General features: G+C 38.9%; 2 protein-coding genes across 2 annotated transcripts; one reads left to right on the top strand and one right to left on the bottom strand.

Moving 5' to 3' along the window:
* Positions 1–1,185: 1,185 nt before the first annotated feature.
* On the top strand, positions 1,186–2,169 carry LOC108705624 (olfactory receptor 477). The gene has a single exon (XM_018242510.2). It carries the CDS (start codon positions 1,186–1,188, stop codon positions 2,167–2,169), a length of 984 nt encoding a protein of 327 aa, XP_018097999.2.
* Positions 2,170–10,698: 8,529 nt separating this feature from the next.
* On the bottom strand, positions 10,699–19,058 carry LOC108703550 (phospholipid scramblase 2). Its single transcript, XM_018239734.2, has 8 exons — positions 18,936–19,058; positions 18,475–18,515; positions 17,859–17,980; positions 17,082–17,109; positions 13,383–13,543; positions 12,216–12,368; positions 11,207–11,344; positions 10,699–11,090 (listed from the first exon to the last, which is right to left on the bottom strand). The coding sequence occupies exons 2-8, from the start codon at positions 18,482–18,484 to the stop codon at positions 11,031–11,033; spliced, it is 672 nt and encodes a 223-aa protein (XP_018095223.1). The 5' UTR covers positions 18,485–18,515; positions 18,936–19,058; the 3' UTR covers positions 10,699–11,030.
* Positions 19,059–24,436: the final 5,378 nt, after the last annotated feature.

Genomic DNA, 24,436 nt, shown 5'->3' with positions numbered 1-24,436 from the left:
TAAAATGTAAATATGCTTACCACTTTAATCTAACGACATTTTTGATGTTCTATGTACCTTCTCTAACCATTCAATGGCTCCCTCAAATAACATAGCCTTTCTGAGTTATTTCTCTAGATCCTTCCTCTTGTGTTTAAATGAATTAATTGATGGGTTTCTAGAAAACTGACGTCAAAATTAAATCTGTAGAAGGTCACTGATCTCAAACAATGTTATACCTGACATAGTGGCACCCAATTGTTCCATCAAAATATCTCTCATTGGTACCATGACAGTGAAATATTTGTCACCTACTTCTATTTTGTATTAAGATTAACAAAATTCCTACTATCAAAAACCTTATGAGAAATCTTTACTAATTGGTCTTTGTGGGGATTACTGCTGGTGAGAACACCACACGGGACATCTGCAAGGCTTTATAACCTTGTACATTTGTAGTTGCAGCAGTTATTGGATATTTCCCTCTCCTGCACAAGTAATACAATTCCAAAAATCACTCATAAATTAAGGTGAGGGAATCTGTATTATTGAACATTACAAAGTTAGGATGCTTCACTTTCCAACGTGTTGTAATGTTTCTTTGGAGAGTCATCATCATCTACATTTCCCTGTTCCCAATGCCAATACCAACACATTTTTATGTTTTTTTACATGTGGGATTTACCCAATAATTGCAAAAAATCATACAGGTATGACTGATTACCTAAACTTCTTGGGACTTGGGGTTTTCTAAATGAGAGTCTTTGTTAGATATTCTATAAAATATGACCTCCATAGATAGACCTATATGTTTGGTTATTTTAAAGGTATTGCCTTTATTTATTTCTTTATCTCTTATCATTCCCCCTTTTTATCTTCCGTTCCTCTCCTTTAACCCCAATAGTTTGAAATGAGTTACAATGCAGCTGGTACAGTCTTAGTTATTTTTCACGACTCCATGTTGAGGTGGGGGAGCAAAATTTGAATGAAAAAAAAAAGGAGAAGGTTGAAATGAAACTCATTAAACTAATGACTTAATACATGTTAGTAAAATCCTAGAGTTTATATCAAACATTATGACTTAAGTTCTATTTAGGCCTTTTTAAAAAAAAATAATATTAACTGTGACAAAGCAAGTTTATCATAAATTAATATCTCTCCATGGATATTCATGAACTGTTTCTCCTGCCTATATTTAGTGTCACTATGAAGAACATAAGAGATCAAAACCAGACTGAGATCAAAGAATTTCTCTTGTTGGGATTTAATGCCCCCCACTCAGTCAACAATGTGCTCTTTTTTTTGTTTCTTGTGGTCTATTCCATGACACTGATTGGGAACATTCTTCTGATTGGATTGTATCTGGGAGATAAGCACCTCCACTCGCCCATGTACTTCTTTCTTAGCCATCTGTCTATATGTGACATCTTGCTGTCTACAAGTGTTGCTCCCATTTTGCTCTGCACCTTTCTAAGTGATGGAAAAACCTTAACGGTTGCAGGCTGTAATGCGCAAAGTCGTGTTTCTGGTGTGATTACTGCAGTTGAATGTTTCCTTCTTACTGTGATGTCTTATGATCGATACCTGGCCATCTGTAACCCACTTCACTATATCAGTAATATGAGCACCATGCATTGCCATCATCTAGTATCATGGGCATGGATATTGGGTTTCCTTATTGCCTTGACTGTCATGATTATGATCTCTCTTTTGGCTTTCTGTGGAAACAATGTCATCGACTTTGTCTACTGTGAATTCACTGCATTAGTTCAAGCTTCTTGCTCTGAAACCTTCTATGTAGAAACTGTTGCCATAATATTATCCCTACCTGTTATTGTCCTACCCTTTGTCTTTATAATTTCAACCTATGTAAGTATCTTTGTCGCTATCCTCAGAATCTCCTCCATCAAAGGAAGAGAGAAAGCCTTTTCCACTTGTAGTGCCCATCTCACTGTTGTCTGCATGTATTATGGAATACTAACTGCTAAATACACAGCACCAGCAAGAGGACATTCATTAATTATAAATAAAACTATATCAGTGCTGTATACTTTAGGCACACCATTTCTAAACCCAATAATATATAGTCTGAGAAACCAGGAAATAAGAAGAACACTAAATAAATTCATCTTTAGAGAAAATATAAGATGGAAAGTCGCAAGGTTGGTCAATAATAATACATGTATGTAAGTTACAGTCTTAAACAAATCTCAACAATAACATAGTGGAAAGATGTACCCACTGTTGTGGGACAGGGCATTGTCCATCCAGTGTACAGTATGTTTAAATGTTAAATATATTGCTATAATGTGGTGCTGGGAGAGTAGCAGTGTATAAAGTAAAAAATCAGTTGAAAGACCAGAAATCATTGACCACCATGATGTGTATGTGAACTTAACTGATGAAAATGAAGATGTGAAAAATGTCAATGGTGATAAGAAAATGGTGTGACTGAGGACGTGAGTGATAAAAAAGTAACTCTACCTCCTGAATCTCTGTGTGTGAATGTACAAGTCACAAAACTAGTATCCAGTTAGTCCTTCAGCTCTTCATTGACAACTTCCATGACTCTGGCTCCTAGCATCATCCACCATGAGCTCTAATAACATTCCGAAAATTATTTAAAAAAATGTCCAACTAGTAGAACTCATCTGACATCCCTGTATCAACAGTGGTTCTCAGGTCATATCTACACCTGGTTGTGCTAAGTCATCCTACCATGTACAGTATATTTAACACAGAAATGAAACCCTTATCCAAGAGCATTAACTATACAGGAAACTTCAAATAAACAAAGAAAGTCTAATCCCTATTCTCTGATATTATTATCATATAATCTATAATAATTAAATGTTATATATATATATATATATATATATATATATATATATATATAAATATAATGATAGTACCCTTATTTGACAGGCCCTATGAGCTTTTTTCATGCATGTGTTGCTCCCAAACTCTTTTTGCAGTTTGATGTGGCTCATGAGTAAAAAAAGGTTGGGGGTCCCTGATCTATCTAATCTATCATTATATATATAATTTTTTTATATATATATATATATTTATATATTATATATATATATATATATATAGATATATATATATATATATATATATATATATATATATATATATATATAGATATATATATATATATATATAAATATATAAATATATATATATATAAAAAAATTATCATTATATATATATATATATATATATATATATATATATATATATATATATAGATATATATATATATATATATAAATATATATATATATATATATATATATATATATATATATATATATATATATGTATAAAAAATTTACAATCTCGATAATTTTTCTCGCTCCAAATGCATTAAAGTCAATTGCCGTTTTTTCTTATGATGAGTTTTTTTTCCTAATGTATAAAAGGCAATGGGAGTTTTTTCTTTCTTTTTTGCCAAAACATTTGCACGTGGCAAAATTTGGAATTTTGATGAGAATCAATGGATGGCATATAAACTCTTCCACTAATCCAATCACAATTTTACATTGTAACTCTTCAGAGAGGAGACATCTGAAACTCACAGAGGAGAGTGAAATGTCTTCAATGATTACTCAGCAAGTGTAGTTACTCTAGAATTAAATATAATAGATATACAGTGACCTGGATGAATGAAAATCTTCATAGTCATAATGCCATTCATTTTGGAGAGAATACTAAAAACTACTAAAACTAGTTCAGTTATATGAAAGAACAGCAAAAAAACTGGTGTACTATTGAAACCATCTATGCTATAATCTTAGCTGCCGACATCAGGAACACTCCTTGTAGCCTATGCCTGGGTTCCACAGTAAAAGGTCACAAAGCCAACAAGATCTTACAAAAGGCCCAAAAACATCTACTAAATGAACAGGTCAGACACATTAACTTTACCATTGAGGCCCTCAAGCAGAAAATTAAACACCTGAAACAGAGTCTGGCAAAACATCTGGAAAGGGTGGTTGGTTTTGTTGAGCATGCACAGATGGCCCAAAACATTAAGAGTAAGGAGAGACAAATAAGCAAATTAACCACCTTACTGTAACAAAGCTGCAGTTTGAAACGGACAGAAGAACTAACCTTGAGGCAGAAACACCCAAGAACACCAAAGACACGGGTACTTACAGGGTACTTACTCCACTGGAAAAGGATGTACTAGCCAAGGGGTTAAACTATACGGTCACACCACAACACATCCAAGTGGTTGAACTCATCATAGCTACAGAATCTGCCATTGATAATAGTCATATAGAAAAGCAGGAAGTGGAACAACTCCATCTAAAGTGTCAGCTGCCTTGTCAAGTGCCAGAACACCTCCCACTAACCTTACTACACAAGAGAGGGGAGCACTCACATCTCTTAATAAGAACATCACTATCCTGCCAGCAGATAAAGGGCTATGGTCAACATCACTGCAAGATAATCACACTACTCAGTGATATAAGCAGATATGAACCTTTAAGGAAAGACCCAACCAGCAGTTACAAGAAAAAGGTGATAGATTGCCTACAACAATTTGAAAAGGAGGAAATCACACCAATTCAGTGACTTACATCATCTCAAAATACTTCAATAACATGTTAGACCCATTGGTAGGCAATACAGTGCATCATATCCAGAATGCCAAAGAGTTTATAACCAAGATTCATGGCATTAAACTAGAGGAAGAGGAAACAATGGTATTATATGATGTCACTTCATTGTTCACATGTATACCTACAACAGAGGTAATTGAGACTGTAAGAAATCAACTACAGCAAGATAACACCCTCAGCAGCAGAGCGAAGCTCAGTCCTACAAGTATGTTTGTTGCTAGACATACTTCAAATTCAAGGACCATTTTTATATACAGAAACTGCAATGTATTCTCCAGTATTTCTCATTGTAGCTAACTTGTACATGGAGGAAGTGGAAAGGAAGGACTTACTTACATTCCAGGGAACTACACCGACTCACTGGTTCAGGTATGTGGATGACACTTAGGTTAAAATCAGATCCAATGAAGTGGCAGCCTTTACAGAACACATTAACTCAGTGGACAATAACATCAAGTTCACAAGGGAAGATGTCCACGAGAACAAACTTGCCTTTTTGGACTTTTTGATATATATCCAAAACTTGAAAATGGAAGTATAGAGGAAACCCACTTATATGGATCAATATCTGTTGTTCGATTCCCATCATCCACTGGAACACAAACTGGGTGTCATTAGAACTCTGCACCACTGGGCAAAAAGTATAAGAACAGAGTCCAATAACAAGGAGCATAAACATCTCAGAGGAGCTTTGAAAGCGTGTGGCTACCCAGACAGGGCCTTTGTCAAAACAACAGCAACCAAGCCCAACAGGAACACCAAAAAAAAATAACCATCCTGAACCCATAGTAGGAGAAATATAGTCATCCCATATGTAGTTGGAGTGTCGGAGAAACTCAGGAGAATGTTCAACTAACACCACATCCCTGTGTTTTTCAAACCTAGACAAAAACTGGTACACCCAAAGGATCTAACACCTACAGAAAAACAAAGCAATGTGGTATACGGAGTCTAGTGTAGCGAGAAGTGCACTGACCTACACATTGAGGAGACAAAGCAATTGTTCACCAAGTGAATGGCTCAGCATAGGAGGGACATAAAAACCATGGTCAACCCTCTCTGTTTTCTTAAAGAATTTTTCTAGAATCTGTCCCTTTCTCTTTCTTTTTTTTGCAATCCTGCCTAGACTAATTCACCTTGCTACTGGTCTTCCTAACCCAATTTAAATCTTAAACTCTTCTCAACTAAGAGAGAGAGCAGACTTCTCCACTGCTGAAATCCTTTTCATGGCTTCCCCTTAAAGGAACAGTTCAGTGTAAAAATAAAAACTGGGCAAATAGAGAGGCTGTGCAAAATAAATCATCTTTCTAATATAGTTAGTTACCCTGTGTATTAGGGTAAAAACTGGGTAAATAGATAGGTTGTGCAAAATAAATAATGTTTCTAATGTAATGTATAAAGGCTGGAGTGACTGGATGTCTAACATAATAGCCAGAACCCAACCCAAAATGTATTTTTTTTTTTATTTGTAATTTGTCTAGCTTGGCACATAAGCTCCTTTAACTTTTGATTGATTTAAAAGGGTTTTAAAAACACATAAATAGGTTCTTAAAAAGAAAGAAAGAATATAAAATATTAAAAAAGAAGACAGAAAAAGTAATGTCTCTTTCCACCAGAAGTAAAACCTTTAAATCACAAGCTCTTCCTAAATGAAGAGGTTAGTCAGTAGTAAATCTCCTGAGCAATGAACAGACAAGACCAAAACCAATGTTACCACCCAATAATAATAATAAGATAGAATGCTGCAATAATTATCCCTATTTACTTCCTCTTCCTCTTCCACTCCTCTCCTCCACTCTTCTCTTCTACTCAACTCGCTGCTGTTGCTCTATCCTTTAACTAGTCTGGCTGTAATTGCTGAAGTTGCAGAGATTTTAATTGGTCCCAAAATCAGTCTGATATCACTGGCCTCTGCTGTGCCCCATTATCAAACCTTGAGTTCTCTTTATTTCCAAGTCCCTAACTATAATGTGCATCAGTGCTTCTCAAACTGGGGAACTGTGAAGGACAATCTGAATGGCAGTTGGGTGAGAAATGAGTAGAATGATCATTTGCTTTCCTAGATCCACCTGAAAGGTCATCTTGAGGGATAGTTAAGATCTGGGCTGAATATGTATCTGTCCTAGATAACCATTTCATGAGTTAGTAGTTTATTAGCAAAATACTGGAGAATCATAATCATAGGTTGGACCTTCAAGGGAACTAGAACTGAAAAAGGTCCGACAACCACTGCTTTGGTTCATATACATATATACAGTATATATCAAATATATTCTTTCCTTTTTGCTTGGATAACTGAAACACAGAAGCAGCGCCTTTGTAACCAGGGTCAGACTGGCCTGCCGGGAAGCTGGAAAAAATCCTAGAAGGCCCCAATCCCCAGCCTACTAGTCCAATCTGCTACTGACTGTGGCACCAATAAAAGTATGGGGGTTGAAGTAATTAGCAGAAGTGGCAGGGGGGTGGTGAAGTTCATGGGTAGGATCTATGGCAGTCAGCAGTAGAGTGTGGGGCCCTAGAGGATGGGTTCCCAGTGGGTCCAAACTAGCTCAGTTTGACAATTTTATTGACAATTCTGTTAAAGATATTTTGCATTTGTGGCCCAGGACTTGTCATGGATAAAAGTGTAAATAAAACCAGTGATGTCATTACTGAACCTAATGAGGGGGCAGATTCTAATGGGTAAAGATGCAATACAAAGAACAGCACTATTTGACCAATATTGTTGAAGGTAAGATGTATAGGATAAAAATACAGCACATTTCTGATAAGCATGATGAAGTGGAGGTGCAAATAGAAAAATGAGACAGCCTGTGATTTAGTGCCTGTAGGTGTCACAAAATGCGGAAGGCTATTAAATATGATTGTTTGAGACTTAAAACAATAAACTAGGTTTCTCTTATACTACAAGAACTGCTGTTGGTTTTTCTAGACTTGTTGGGATCCAAAAAATTGCCAGCCTGTATGATCACTTTCACTTGACCCAACGTCACTGGTGGTAAGCTTACACCCTCATCCGACATTTTACTGGAATTAATCCATATATGCCATGCTGAATTGTGCCAATAAATGACGTGGCAGTGTTGATTCATAGCTCTTACATGGGCATTTCACCCTGCGGTCAGTTTTGTCACCACATGGGGGGCCACAGGATGAAATACAAGCAATTCTTTTCAAGGAGCCGCTACTCACACAGACGCGTGTAAGCGCCAATCCCAGGTGGAACATATCAGGTTGCGTCATGTTGATTTCCATTGGAGCAGAGGCAGTGAGCATGCCCAGTAGCCATTCCTTTAAAATAGTTGGACAGAGAAGGAGAGCTCAGGGGGCGGAGCTTCACACTAGACTAAAAGGCCTCAGTTCAACTGCTTGTAATTTATAAAAACAAGTAAGACCCAGGGGTGGGAGAAGGTATGATATTCTAGGTCCAGTTTGAGAATTTTAGGGGATTTTGGAAAGCTTTGCTGTGATTGGTTATTTTAGATTTCAATACGGTGTGCTATTCTATGCCTCTTTGTCCTATGGTTAAGCGGTGGAAACACAAAAGGTATTATTTTGGGGTGACTCTTTTTCATCAACAGCAAGTTGTAATGGTCTGGTTTGCTCCAGTCGGCCAATTATCAAGTGAAGTCCTATTTGTCATCCTTAAGCTGAGGGTGAGGACCCCCTGCAAGGAATGGTGATATGGTCCATTGACTGCTGGAGTTTTAAATAGATGCTTCAAATGTGAACCTTCATTATTTGCCTTATTAACGAACCAGGAGATAATAGCATCATAAGCAAAACTATCCAGCTGGATATAATGGCTCTGGTTGTACTGCACTGATGGATTAGGAGATGAAATATTCCCTACAATTAAACGGATGTTGAACCATCTGAATAGTTTCACGTGTAATTCCTAAAAGTGTCCACATGATGTCATCAAAGGAAATGAAGAATCATAACAATATCATTCCACACACAGAGTGGGTTGAATGAGATGTATCTATAGTCTGAATATTTATGTAGCAGTACTTGTATGCACAGCCCTTTATTTGTACAAATGGGGGGACAACAATATGAGTTTTGTCCACCCAAACTTTGCCCCTTCATGATCCGCAAAATGTGCTTTAACATCCGTTGGAGGCCCCTCTTCAATTTGGTCACAGCCTAGACTGCCTCCTATACTCCCCTAATGGTGGCCCTGTAAGAACATAATCTAAATGCAATCAAATCATTTGCCCAACATTAGCCAATCTCCTGCCGTTAGGCTATAATGCAAATCTACATAAAGTAGGGGCTCCAACACTAAAAGTAATGTAAATATGTAATATGTGCAGCCATGGTGATTAAGGAAATAGGTGGCGCACTGTGATTTAAGTTGGCCATACACTATAAGATCCTCTTTTTAGGCGAGGTCACCAAATGAGAGTGTTTTTCCTGATATGCCCACCAAGTTAGGATGATATTGGGATAATCTCTGGGGCCAAACGATTGGATCACAGTGATAGCATTGGGCGCCGAAGGGACAAGGACCACATCGACTAGCCAATGTGGTCCACGATCGCGAGGCCTAGTGCAAAAGAAAAACCTTGGCAAGTTTTAGGTTGCGAACAATCAAATTTGAATTTTTAAAGGGCCAGCTTTTCATAAATCTCGAAATTCGAATTCAAATTTAAATCAGATCAAAATTTTCAATTCGGGCATTAATAAATCTACCGCTAAGGTTCTCACCCCCTCCTGCTTAATTTTGTTACTATTTCCATATATAAAATATATACTGTATATACATATATTTTAAATTAATAAATTTGGATTCATTCTACTGCTTGCTGCAATACCCTTTTCCATACCTATTTTAGTTTGCCTTATATAACTTTTTTGCATGATTTATTGGCCTCCTTGTACCTTATAAATGTTTCGGCTGTACCAACTAACTTGAAAGCCTTAAAAGCACGTCTTTTCTTACCCACCTCAACACCAACGCTTCTATTGAACCAAAAAGGTTTTGCTTTGCAACGACGTTCCTTGCTTACAAGTGGAATATACTGACAAGTAGATTTATTAAGCAGCATTTTAAAGACTTCCCATTTTTGTTCTGTGTTTAACCCTGTGAATTTCCCACTTAATATATTGCAGAGATGCCCTTATACTGTCAAAGTTTGCACGTCTGAAATTTAGTGTTTTAGTTGGTCCCTTATAGAATTGCTTCTGCAACAGAATCTCAAAGGAGACCATGTTATGATCACTATTGCCTAAATGCCCCTCACCCACACAAATGTTAGAGATGAGTTTAGTATTATTAGTTATTACAAGGTCCAAAAGAGACTCATCCTACTGTAGTAGGTTCTTGAACAACCTGAAATAAAAAATTGTCATTCAGCATATTTACAAACCTGCTAGCTTTTTCTCACTTGACCGCGCCATTACCCCAGTCAATGTCAAAGTCAGCCTACCAACCTTTGAACAGTCAGTCTTTTGAAACCCCTTTTCCAACTAATGTTTCTCTACATGCCCAGAGAGATAGATAGCATGGTCAAAATAGGTCAATTTGTCCAACACAATCTATGCTGAGCTTCAGCTCCTTGTAGAGGAAACAAGAATTGTTGTTGATAACTGCAGGTCACTTACTGTATGAGTAGGTTTCTAGGAGGACTTCCAACTATTTGTTATAGAGAATCCGTTCACATCAATCCATAGTGTTTTTGTCACTGCTATTTGGCATACATAACCTTGCACTAGTCTCAAAATGTCAAGTTCACTAGTGGAAAGTCAGTGCCTTATAGGATGTGTTTGGGTCCTGTAGACTGCAATCTTACCATTCACTCAAATAAACTACCCTGTTTCATAGGTCCAGCAAAGAAGAAATTGACATGCAAGTAGTAATGCCAAGAAATGACATCCATGTGCAGTTAGTGTCCTGTTTTTAGTAAGCCATTGGTGACCTGAACCCAACAGTCAGTATTTCCCTTGGATAGAGGAGTTAAAAACCTAAGATAACCCAAACGATAGGGTCTATGATCATGTGGTGTGTATATAAAAAGGGGGTGAGTTGGATACTTCCCCTTGGATACTCAGGAGGACATACTGATATTCCTCCAGTGCGGAGCTTTGAATCTGTTTTTATTATTACATTTTATTACATAAAAACAACTTATGCTTCTGAGGAAGTGGCGTGATGCCACGAAACACAAGTGTGGGGTATGATACACTACTGCGTGGGAATAATTGTTTTTAATATACCCAATAAAATGAGGATTTTATGACCTAAGTTGCCTGGTGCTCTAAGAAATTTGCAGCATTGTTATACAAGTTCATCAGGATCCGGAGACGTGATTAGGCGTGACAGAACAGGGAGTGTTTACCCCTTGGCATGGGGTGAGTTTTCTCATCTTCAGTTTTGTTTCCGCATTGAATTACATAAAACAAATCCCCACTTCAAAACGTTCCAGAAGTAGGAGAGGGTCTGCGATTGTTAATCGAATAAGCCCAGTATTTCTGAAAACAGAAAAATATGATTATTAAAGGGCAAGTAAACTTGTAATCAAAATAAAAGATTGTAAGAGTGAAAAAAACTACAGAGAAGATGATGGAGTAGAGGGTAGAAAACTCACCATGTATAGGAAGGTTCCCAGGATCAAAGCTTTCATTTTAGCATCTAGGTCCTTGGGAAACTGTATGAGAATTTGGGAACCCTTACCGTCTGTCTTTGTTATCTGGCTCACAACATGAGATCCATGTGTCCCACATATCTAATGGATATGGAATTAAAATAAGATAATATTTTGATTAGATGTATTTCTTTTGTGATGGGGTAATTTTTTATAAACATAATTACTTGCGTTTAAAGGGCCATTGTATATTTACTATATATTTACTGTATAGTGTATTTTACCTTTGTCATTTTCCAGAAATAAAAATATTTGTGCAATTATTTTCCCTCTTCTTCCCTTGAACTCCAGTTTCTTTCAAGTTGTTGCAATTGTGGTATCCACGGTACTTTCATTGATTCTAAGGTGGGCTTGACACAGCCTTCCTTGTTCTGTCCCTTAGACCTCCTGTTTCCAGTTGAGTTACTATACTCAATCCTAGTTGTCCCATAGACAACTTGTTTCCAGTTGAGTTACTATGCTCAATCCTAGTTGTCCCATAGACAACTTGTTTCCAGTTGAGTTACTATGCTCAATCCTAGTTGTCCCATAGACAACTTGTTTCCAGTTGAGTTACAATTCCCAATCCTAAGTATACCATAGGCCTTTCGTTTCCAGTTGAGTTACAATACCCAATCCTAGGTGTCCCATAGACTTCATGTTTCCAGTTGAGTTACAATCCCGAATCCTAGGGTCCCTATAGACCTCCTATTTCTATTGAGCTACAAATCCCAGTCCTAGGGGTTCTATAGACCTCCTGTTTCCAGATGAATTAAGATCCCCAGTCCTAGAGGTCCCAAAGAACTCCTGTTTCCAGTTGAGTTATAATTCCCAAGCATAGGTGTCCCATAGACCTCCTGTTTCAAGTTGAGTTACAATCCTGAATCCTAGATTTGAGTATGTTGTAGACTGCAGTAAATGTTCTGAATTTATTTATGGTTTAAAGACATCTTTACAGGGACAGATAGTGTACCTGGATGGGGATCTCCAGAAAGGCATAAGCGCTAGTCTGAGTTGTAAATATGGGCTTCCCCTGGTCATCCTTGATGGAGAATTGCAGGCAACCATTAGAATAACTGTGTTTCACAAAGCCAATTGGATGTTCAGGTGGAGCTTCTACCTGCAGCTGGAAAACAATATAAAATCAGTGTAGAACCATAAATCCTTCCTTACAGATTAATCCTTTTGACATTATGGACAGAAAGAGACACTAAATGATAGTTAGTAAGAATGATAATATGGAATATGGACAAACCTTATGTTTAATTAGCTGTTCTTGTTGGAATAAAAACAACATTTGCCCGAAATTATAGGGTGTATTTCAATCCATCGGATTCACTAAAGGGTTTATAGAGGAAAACTTAAAATGGTTTAGATGGAATAGAAAATTGAAAAATAATCTGGAAATACTGGGACCAACTTTAGGGTGATGAGGGTCATCAATATCTATCAAAGATAGTCCCACATGATTTTTGGATGGGTGGATGGCTTTGGAGAAAACCTTATTCAGAAATATCAAAGCCTGGCAGCAAAGACTGAATATTTGGAGAATTGCCTCATTAATAGAAATTGTTTTATGGAGGACTGAACATGTCAACCAAACTTACTTGCTCTTTATGGTACAAGAAGACATTGGAACAGACAGGTCCAACTAGGTGGATGGATTCTAGTTTTTGCAAAGGTTTTTGAGCCACATAAACACTTAAGATTAAATGTCAGTATTTTGTACATGGGTAGAGAACCAGCTGATTGATGATATACTGAGAGTAGTGGTCAGTGGTGGACCTTCTAACTGAACAAAGGCTCTAAGTGGCATGCTGTAGGATTGTTTACTATGCCACTTTTATTTCATCTGTTAATTAATGTATGTTGCGTCATTAACTGCCAAATTATGCAAATTGATGCATTTGGGCAGTTGACCAGGGCCCTCAACCAGAACCAATGACCAATAGCTGATATGGGAACAAAAGACATTGATTGCATGCTTATGTAGAACAACAGCTCAGCAAATGCAGCAGTGGGTGGAGTTCATCTACAACTAGATACACAGAACAGGGTTTTTATACAACCAGGACTCAGATCAGTCAGGCCAGGAAGGGTGTGGATCACATGGACATGTTAGAATATGAAGAGGACTCACCTCCTTGCAGACACTGTAGCATCCTCTTCCTTCATACAATAAATTTGCCCGCACAACTTCCTGTCCACAAGGGTCTTTGAATTTGAGTATCAGAGGGGTTCCGCAGCACCTCCAGCCTTTGTGTACGGAATAGAGTATCTTTCCCCCATTGGTCTGGAAAACTGGAATGTGTGAGTAAGTGTGTTAGGAACTAGGGGATGAAACAACCATTCTCTTACCAAACCCTTCTATTATTGAGAAATTCCAGCTAACTCCATGACCTATGAATATTGCAGCTTCCACTCCCTAGATACCCCGATTCAGAGAACATTAAAACAAGACATTAAACATGTCCACTTGGTTATTCACATGAAATATGAAGTGAATAGTCAGGAGGTATCGCAATGTAAGTGTATAAAGCCCTGACATAATCCCAATGGCTAAATGCATTTGCATAAACACCCAAGGAAGGGCTCCAAACCACTGTGTGAGCCAGTTGTTTCCTTTCAATAAACACAGGTAGACTGACTTTGCATCTCTCTTGTTGCCATGTTTTCCCTGTATTTTATAGAATGGACTTGATTTATGGTGACCCATTGCCTTAAGTAGCACCTGCACCAACTGGAAGTTGGATAAAAGGGTCAGTGTATGTTGATATATCTATGAATTTCTGTTGCATCCCAGTGTGCTTACATTCCACCAATAACCAGATATCCAAGGATTTTAAAGTAAAAAAATAAGAAATGCAAAGCTGCCAAACCCACAAACCCAAAGGGGGGGGTGATTTTGAAGAAGAGAAACCCACCATCTCTTCTCTTCTTCCAAAACCAGTAAATCTGTATTATTTCATTTATCCTGAGGGGCTGCATATTGATTGGGCACTAAAGCAGCTCAGCGTTATGGGCAACCACAAAAAAGAGAGCAATAATTAAAGGGGACCTTGAACATAAATTATAGAATAAAAGCTTTCATTGAGGCCTAAATGGAGTGAGAGTATTCAACAGAAAAATCCTTACAATTCATCCCCAAGAAAAGTTTATTCAACATTTCCCACACATACGCTTCTTGTAAACATGGGCTAAACCTATGACTGACAGGCCATTAGCACAACCAGATGTCAGATCCTTGTTGGCTTACATTGTTGACATTCTCAATGTGCTCCAATAGGGATTGGGTATTCTATAAGATATATGGCACTGTTTCTGCTACAAGGACATACTTGTTTGATATAGTGAACTCTGATCTATCTATCCTTAATCCCATGTAAATCCTTTTACCCAAAAAGATACTGCCTTTCTCTACAAGGGCTTACACACTTTAGGTATTTTTTGGGCAACATAAATGTTGGTGAGGTAGAGAAGATGTGCATTCTAAATCCAAAATCAGACCAGGGCATGTATAATGGCTTCTGGATTGATTGGCTGGATCCAGTTTATTCTGCTATTCCTTAGGAGTCAGACTAGAGGCCCTTTATGTGGCAATTTGGGAAAATCTCTCTGATTACCAGCTCGCTAAAGGTTTGTACTGCAAATCCTGTTTTTCTGGCTTGCCACTGCTTTATCTGTTCGTACACCGTGTTTTAACCACTGCATTAAGAAATTTTATATTTTTTTTTTAAAGGTAAGTTTTATTTCTCATTTTCAAACACATACAACAATCATACATACAACAAATAAGTACACTCGCAGACTAAACTGTACAATTTAGGCAGGAAGAAAATATGGCACATGCTATCACCAAGTATAACACAATACAGTTATTGAGCAGTTGACATGGACACTATCAAACTCAGGTGAACTATACGTCTGACGGTTAGGTTGGGACCCTCGAGGATACGAAGGATAGCAAACCATGAGGGGTTTCACAATAGGAGATGGACTCGGCTATGACTTAATATAGAGGGGTCGGGTCAATGTCATTCCACAAGCCCCAAATTTTATCAAATTTTGTTGGTGTTCCCCTAATTTCATAGGTGAGTTTATATAGGGGTACTGCTTTGTTAACCAGTTGTATCCACGCATTGAGAGAGGGTGAGAGGTTACCCATCCAGTGAAGGGCTACAGTTTTTTTGCATAAAAGAGTAGGATACGAAAAGAGATTTGAGTATATTTAGCTGGGATTATCTCTTCTAGGACCCCCAAAAGGCAAACTGCAGGTGAAATTATTCTCGGGAAGTCAAGATTATCCGCTAGATAGTTTACGACTTGTGTCCAAAAGCTCAGTATGTAATGGCATTCCCAGATTAGATGGAAGAAATCCGCAGCTTGTTGGTGGCACCTGGGACAGAAGTCGCAGGGGATCTGGCCCATCAGTTTGAGTCGTGTGGGAGTTATGTAAATATGGTGCATAATTTTATATTGTATTAGTTTGTCTTTCAACGATATCAGGCCAGTGTATATGTGTTCTGTTGCTTTGTCCCAGTTATCTTGGTCAAGGCCTACAATTTTGGTATTCCACCAGTCTTGTGCTAATTGAAAAGGTTTGGGGCCGGATAAAAGGAATTGCTGGTAGAGCCGGGACACCAGCTTTGCTGGGTTGGGATCATGAAGAATTTCTTCTATGACAAGGCAGGATTGCTGGGGGGTAAGACTGTTAAATTGGGAGTAGAAGGTATGTCGTAATAGTAGGTATTTAAATAGTGGAATTTGCGTTGGCTGGCACTTCTGTTGTAGTGTGCAATGGGTGACAAAGGTATGATTCTCAAGGAGGTCCTTCAAGCATTTAATGCCTTGCCTGGGCCAGAAAGCAGAGTGTTGCAAGGATCTAAAGTGATTTAAATAGGAATTTCTCCAGAGTGGGAGGTGAGGGGATAGGAGGTGTGGTGAATGGCCCAAGATTTTGAGAGATATCAGCCAGGCCTTCTGTGGGGTAGTCAGTGTCGTCGGTAGTGGGCCAGAATCCCTGGGACTCCTATAGGGAAAGTTGCGGAGGCTCTCCCACGAGGATAGTAAAAGAGCTTGTAACTGCGAGTTTGGAAGAAATGTTATATTTGAATGTTCTCTAAATCAGGTAATCTAGGGGGAAGGTGCAATATCCATTCATGCTATTTAGAAATCTATTGCCATCACTGATATTACCTTACAATGAGACTGTTGCACCCACCATTATACTATTACCTTACAGTCTTTGTCATGCCCAGGAAATTATTGGCTGACTGGACATAACCTTTGTAATAACTTTCCCTAGACCTCCTGTTGTGTTCCTTATAAAGGAATCTGGTGTGAAGCCATCAACTGACCTAGGGTGAGGTCAGCTGTGTCTTTATTTGGGTTGTAGAAGGCTGAAAGTGGTTGGTAATTACTGTCCATGGGATCGGCAAGAGCAGCTTCTTAATTTTGCTCATAGCAGGTATGAAGAGAAACTCTTTCATAAACTCTTTCATAAACACAACCCAGCAGGAACTTTGCTTAAAAGTAAGGAAAGTAAAATGAGAAAAATGTTTGTTTATGCCAAATGGAGATGTGCCCATTAGGTTAAATTGACCCCACTGTACCTTACGTCTATGTTTTTTGAAAAATAGATGTTGATAACGTTAAAGAGGAAGGCTTCCCTAAATAAAAAGATGGCACAAGCAAATAGAGGACATCCTGGTAATGATAACTATTGCCACCTCCCTCATCATCCTCCTCATTCTCTTTTAGTCTTTGGGATTTCTTGTTTCCATCCCCCCCTCCCCACACTATAATCTCTGTTTGCCTTTTGTATAAGAATAATTCTTACCCATTTTCTCCAATGTTAATTCATCCACCTAAAAGAGAAGGTCATGATTTTTTAGATCACTTAATCTTTATATTTACTTGATATATTTGCTTAATAGTCTGACTGATGTAGTTTCATAACTTTCTACATTTCACTTATTTGAACTGGATGATCCAGGTGTTCACTGTACCACCCACCCAGTCATATGGTATATCTGAAATCCATTTCATTCCTATCACTAATGATTTTGGTTTTTCCCATAATATATTACATATTTGTTTCACATATACGTTATTATTCCAGATTCAAAGCAAGCTCAGCATGTCAGGAATGGGTTTAACATCATTAGAGGAGATGTGAGTAAGTTAAACACCTTATTGCTAATATTACCTATAGTAATAGGACAATCAAGGGTCTTGCCTTCATGCCTATAGGTGAGACAATGAGCATGGTAGAGTTGGAGTTGTGGGTAAAGTGAGCTGGGTTGGATAGGAAGTTAAAGACAAAGCAATGATGACTGATTGAGATTTGAGAAGGGTTGTAGGTGCAGTGTTATGCCACAAGTTGTGAAGGCCCCATATTTTGGTCAGGTTCTATAGTTGGATTAGAAGCATGTGGAAATAGTAGTAAAATATCAGAAGGTTAAGCAGTATTGATAGAAGTGAAGGAAGATGAAACCATGAGCAATTTTGGGTGGAACCATGTGGGCAAACTATTGAACAATGTTGACTGTCAATGGAAAGGTGCAGGTGATTGTTGCATCCATACATTCTGATTTAATTAAAAGTTACCACCCACCTCCACAAGGGATTCAAGTCCTGGGGGTACAACAGGGTATGGCCGAGAGCCCTGCTGAAGGATCCCAGACACACTCTGCCATTGAGGTTGCATCTGAATGGGTATAGCATTGTCTGGTACATCTGTAAAACATGAAAATGCCCTGCTCATGGGAATGATTGGAATTTAAGGGGAAAAGTAAAATAAAGTAAGGGGCCACTGTGGCTTATTTATTAACACTGGACAAGTGTCATATAACCATGTCATATCACATCTACTAAGTCATACAGCTAAACAGGTTCACGTTCCCTGTGAAATGAATGGAGTTTGCACCGGGTTTATCAATACAATCACCAGGTCAATAGTGATTAGTCACCCCCTGATTTATCCAGCCCACCTTTAAGTCCACTGCAGTTTGTTAGCTTGTTGATGATGTTTTTAGGTGACTACCAACCAACTTCTCTTCCTTCTAAATGCATCTAAAACCCAACAGGTACCTTAATGCATTTCCAATCTATGTTTGTAATTTATTTGCTCATCTGTATATGCAAGCGCAGCTGTAATTTGTATCTTATTGAAATGACAAGACAAAAGAACAAGAAAAGAAGGAGGAAGGAGCTATGGAAGAGTTACTTACTGTTCAACATATCGGCCAGAAGGAGGTTTTGGTTTTATGACCTAAAACACAAAGAAGATTCCCAGTTGGCATGAACTGTCACGTCACAAAAGACTGGCTGTAGCTGAAGCAGAGCTTTGGGTGCATAAATAGTCAATTGAAATTCCTTTTTAACTCTGGACAGAAGCTTCCCTTGGTCCTACAACTAAGCAGTTGCACAGACCGATGCAGCCAATCAGTAATCAGTTCAGCAAATGTAGCCAAACAATGTGGTTTTTATTAGACATGTTCCCCTCTCTGGGCTTGTAGCAGTTTCAGAGAAGCAAAAGGTTTGTCAGATAGAGACCTACTTCCAGGTATGTAGTCCCCAGTTCTTGATCTCCATGCATAGAAAGCTGGAGTCTCCCACGTGCTGTAATGTGACTAAGAAAGATTTGCGTAACAGCAGGAAACAGTATTTCTAAATATTCCCAGAGCGCTACCTGATTCCCTGATCTTCTCCTGCCTCTCTGAGCCTCAGGCCATGGACCCACGGTCACTTAAGTGGAGCATCACTGCTTGGGTGATTGTAATGTAAGGCTGATGTTAAATGGAGCTCTTACAGGAAAAAGCGATGAATTGGGTTGGGCAATTTCTGTGTTTCTCATGTTCTTACTTGTGTGATGTTACTGACTGGCAAGAACTGGAAATCCTCCAAGTCATTACATTTGTTATGAAAGAGACAACTGGTTCCAGGTGAAAGGATAATTCTAATGAACTGGGACAGCAGAGAGTTTAGTAAATTGATGATACAAAATATGTATAGGCGTTACCTTTCCATTACCAGTGTCAGTGACCAACAGACACATTTCCATTCTTTTCTCCCTGTTCTTATTGGCCTATTCCAGCACAAGTAACTAATGACCTGCTATCATCTAAACCCCAAAAACATTTCTCACTACACACTACTCAGATCTGTTTTTGAAGCTATTACTCCCCCTCTCCTGTTCCAGTTTCTCTATTCTCTTGGCTGTTGTGACATTGCCTTGTTCTTGTTTTCATCCTGACTCTCAGATCAGTCTTTCATTGTCTCTTACAATGCGTGTCACCTTCTCCCCTACCTCTTCTTCAGTGGTCCTACAAGGCTCTGTCCTAGGACCCTTATTATTTTCTCACTCTCTCTATTCTTCTTCCCTTGCCAAACTGATCAATTCATTTGGTTTCCAATACCATCTCTGTGCTAATGATACATAATTCTTGCTTTTCTCTCTTAATCTCATTCCAGAGCTCTTAACTCAGGTCTCGCCCTGCCTGTCTGCTATTGGATGCCCCAATGCTACCTTAAAATAAATATCTCTAAGTCAGAAATAGCTCTCTTTCCCCCATAATTACATAGGGCAGGGACATATTGGACCCCATACCCTTAACCTGTAGATAGAGAAGAAAATAATGATGATGGTTCAACACCATTTCCAAACATTACATGACAAAAAAAATATTTGGGCACCATCCAGGGTCTCATTTTTAGCCAGCTCCCATGGACAGTCTCCACACCCCCATCCTTCTCAGGAAAGAGTATGGTCCTTTTGGGAACACTGGGAAGCAAACTGTGGGCCTGGGACTCTGAACTCAGAAGAAATCAGGAAAAACCTCAGGTAGGTATAGCTGTTATATTTAGCCAGGACAGGAATAGCTTGTGTCATGTGACAGTTAGAGATGAGACAGAGGACAGTTAGCGAGGGCAGCCTTTACCCAAGGTGGTACCATGCAATAAGGTCTCAAGAAGAAAGTGCAGGGTATAGAAAGGATCTTCAAGTGCTTTAAACAGGTATTCAGATGGACCCAGTAGACAAAGTTGGTACCATTGAGTTAAACCCTGTAAAAAGGGGGATGAGAGTTTTCCTGAGGAAATAAGGTAGAGGAGGCAGAGGGTGGAAGGGGTGAATTAACAGAAGGAAGTAAAATATGAGTAAATACTTGGGATTAAAATAATATGTAATGTGTACAATTTAACTGGTTTGAATGACAATGCAACTGTAGATATTGAGGCTTCCCTGTCTGTAGACTGTGACCTGGTCATGTTTGTACAGCAGCACGCTTGCCTTTTGTGGTGACCCTTGACCAGATGGGGCAACTTTTATTTATGTGGGCATAGTTCAGTGTTTACATAGAGGGCTGCTCCATAGGAAACTGAGTTGGGGGTTACATGGTGTTTCACTGCCCTGCTTTGTACCCTAAACTCTTCATTAGTATTGACAACTGTTATTCACTGTAGGAGGGATTGTGGATGCACACCTGAGGCCAATTTCAAAAAGTTTAAAGCCCTGTCTAAATGATTCAAGTAAATATGCAAGTGCATGTAATTTTGAAACAGGGTTTTTTTGTTACAAAGTTATGATCATAATATTGATAAGCCACCATACCACGTCAAGGTAAAACCCCACATGGTGGTCCCTAACTTATTTATCTTTAGTCATAGTAAAAAAGGAATATTACCTCTCTGTGAAGTAACAATTCTTTATGTAAACATCTCCTGTGCTTTGGTTTCAAACTCTGTGCTAAATCTTCCCCCGCCAACTGCTGAGCAGCTTTTAAGAGGGAGAGACTGCCCAAACCAATGCCCATTTTAGAAAAGTAGAAGTCAGGTGTTGTAATTAAAAACAAAGTAGAGTGATATGTGCAGTTGCACAATAGTGTGTATACATGTGTAAGTGAAATGTGAAGGTGTGTGTGGTAGTGATAAGGGAAAGTGTATGTGTATTAGGGATGTGTATGAATGTAAACATAGAATAGAAGAGTGTAAAGGAGAACTAAATGAGTGTGTGTGTACATAGAGAAGTGTCTAATGGGACATTGGTTTTTTTATTTACTGTTATTCACTGGTCAAGCACATGTGCAGGACGAGGTACAGGATAAAAGTTTTCATGCACATCAAGTATGGAGGTAGCCCAGTGTGCATATCCATGACAATTTAAGGCTGCCCTCGGCACAGCTGACCTAAATCACTATGTGATGAGTAGAGGTGTGATGAGTAGAGGGGTAGGGGGAGTGACAAGCTTTCATCATGTGTGTGACATCACTTCTGCCGACCAACCCGGACCCCTATGCCTCACCCCCCAGCTCTGTCACTGGAGAGGCAGTGGCTGAGGGAATTTTTTTTAAAATTTAAATAAATTTATAGGCACCCAAGGGCCGCCCCCTAAAACCTGGCCCAGGTGCCTTAATATAAATATGCCCCTGGAAGGCAGGCAAAAGAGGTAAATGCCCACCATTGTGTCGTAGGCATGTGTCTCTCCTACCTCCCCCAGTTCTGACCCAGATCTGAAATCCAAAAGAGAACAGGGGATCACATGGGGGTGCTCTGCCTTAAAGGAGTAGTTCACCTTAAAGGGATCCTGTCATCGGAAAACATGTTGTTTTCAAAACGCATCAGTTAATAGTGCTACTCCAGCAGAATTCTGCACTGAAATCCATTTCTCAAAAGAGCAAACAGATTTTTTTATATTCAATTTTGAAATCTGACATGGGGCTAGACATTTTGTCAATTTCCCAGCTGCCCCAAGTCATGTGACTTGTGTTCTGATAAACTTCAATCACTCTTTACTGCTGTACTGCAAGTTGGAGTGATATCACCCCCCCCTCCCTTTCCCCCCCAGCAGCCAAACAACAGAACAATGGGAAGGTAACCAGATAGCAGCTCCCTAACACAAGATAACGGCTGCCTGGTAGATCTAAGAACAACACTCAATAGTAAAAACCCATGTCCCACTGAGACACATTCAGTTACATTGAGAAGGAAAAACAGCAGCCTACCAGAAAACATTTCTCTCCTGAAGTGCAGGCACAAGTCACATGACTGGGGGCAGCTGGGAAACTGACAATAGCCCCATGTCAGATTTCAAAATTAAATATAAAAAAATCTGTTTGCTCTTTTGAGAAATGGATTTCAGTGCAGAATTCTGCTGGAGTAGCACTATTAACTGATTCGTTTTGAAAAAAACATGTTTTCTGATGACAGGATCCCTTTAAGCCTTTGTGAGAGGTAGTTCTTGAGCTCAGATGTGTGCTTTCAGGTCATTGCTGACCCCCTGCTGGTGAAAGTGTATACTGCATCTTTGCACATACATTGTTTTCTGCATTTGTTTAAAAAAAAAAAAAAGTACAAATTTTCCACTGAAGATCTGACTACTGAACTTACAGGTGCCCAGTGACACTGTCCTTATCATCACAATGAATTGGGATAAGTCTTTGCATGTGAAGCAATCGGTGTTCTTTAAAATACAATTTGTCCTTGGGGTCTCCCTTTGTTTACCAACTCCTTAAACTCCGATAAAGTCCTTTGATAGGTATAGCAAAGAGTAATAATCGAGTAGTATATTGTATATATGGCCTGACTGATCCAATTCCAAGAGCCCATCAAAGTGCATTTCTCCCAAAAAAGCCAAGCTGTATACCTCATAGGTACACCAACTCAAATCACTGCGTGTAGTTCCTTGGGTGGGTACTCACAAACGTTTAACGTTGCACACATCACATAACCCAGAATGGTTAAACAAATGTAGCTTCCTGCTGTAGTATAAAACATATGGAGCACAGAATAGTGTAAAAGCTTTATTACTTAAAGGAAAACTATACCCCCCGAACAATGTGGGTCTCTATAAAAATATATTGAATAAAACAGTTCATATGTAAAACCCTGCTTCATGTAAATAAACCATTTTCATAATAATATATTTTTTTAGTAGTATGTGCCATTGGGTAATCATTAATAGAAAATTGCCATTTTAAAAAATAAGGCCCGACCCCTGGGATCGTAGGGTTCAAGGTGCACACAAACTATACATTTTAGGTCACATGAGTCAATTAACAGTCAGTGTTGTGTCTTTTGCTTCCACACTTCTTCCTGTTACAGTTAGAGCTGCAGTATTTCTGGCCAGGTGATCTCTTCCTGTTACAGTTAGAGCTGCAGTATTTCTGGTCAGGTGATCTCTTCCTGTTACAGTTAGAGCTGCAGTATTTCTGGTCAGGTGATCTCTTCCTGTTACAGTTAGAGCTGTAGTATTTCTGGTCAGGTGATCTCTTCCTGTTACAGTTAGAGCTGTAGTATTTCTGGTCAGGTGATCTCTTCCTGTTACAGTTAGAGTTGCAGTATTTCTGGTCAGCTGATCTCTTCCTGTTACAGTTAGAGCTGCAGTATTTCTGGTCAAGTGATCTCTTCCTGTTACAGTTAGAGTTGTAGTATTTCTGGTCAGGTGATCTCTTCCTGTTACAGTTAGAGCTGCAGTATTTCTGGTCAAGTGATCTCTTCCTGTTACAGTTAGAGTTGTAGTATTTCTGGTCAGGTGATCTCTTCCTGTTACAGTTAGAGCTGCAGTATTTCTGGTCAAGTGATCTCTTCCTGTTACACTTAGAGCTGCAGTATTTCTAGTCAGGTGATCTCTTCCTGTTACAGTTAGAGCTGCAGTATTTCTGGTCAGGTGATCTCTTCCTGTTACAGTTGGAGCTGTAGTATTTCTGGTCAGGTGATCTCTTCCTGTTACAGTTAGAGCTGCAGTATTTCTGGTCAGGTGATCTCTTCCTGTTACAGTTAGAGCTGCAGTATTTCTGGTCAGGTGATCTCTTCCTGTTACACTTAGAGCTGTAGTATTTCTGGTCAGGTGATCTCTTCCTGTTACAGTTAGAGCTGCAGTATTTCTGGTCAGGTGATCTCTTCCTGTTACACTTAGAGCTGTAGTATATCTGGTCGGGTGATCTCTTCCTGTTACAGTTAGAGCTGCAGTATTTCTGGTCAGGTGATCTATTACTGTTACAGTTAGAGCTGCAGTATTTCTGGTCAGGTGATCTCTTCCTGTTACAGTTCAAGTTGCAGTACTTCTGGTCAGATGATCTCTGAGGCGGCACACAGACCATAACAAAATGGTGGTTCAAGGCAAGAGATATAAAAGGACAATATTTACTGAAATATATATACCAGTCTGGTAAGATTCATTAATATGGCACTTAA

The sequence above is a fragment of the Xenopus laevis genome, chromosome 3S (assembly GCF_017654675.1).
Source record: "Xenopus laevis strain J_2021 chromosome 3S, Xenopus_laevis_v10.1, whole genome shotgun sequence".
Taxonomy (NCBI): Eukaryota; Metazoa; Chordata; class Amphibia; order Anura; family Pipidae; genus Xenopus; species Xenopus laevis.
Note: the sequence above shows the minus strand (reverse complement) of the source record. Positions and strands in the feature narration are given on the sequence as shown.

Excerpts from the sequence above, each read along its gene's own strand:
- LOC108705624 (XM_018242510.2), top strand. The coding sequence starts at position 1,186 with ATGAAGAACATAAGAGATCAAAACCAGACTGAGATCAAAGAATTTCTC.
- LOC108703550 (XM_018239734.2), bottom strand. Across the intron at positions 17,110-17,858 it reads GACTTGAATCCCTTGTGGAG|GTGGATGAATTAACATTGGA; the intron begins GTGGGTGGTAAC and ends CTTCTCTTTTAG. Across the intron at positions 11,091-11,206 it reads TGGGAACCTTCCTATACATG|AAATACTGGGCTTATTCGAT; the intron begins GTGAGTTTTCTA and ends TTCTGTTTTCAG.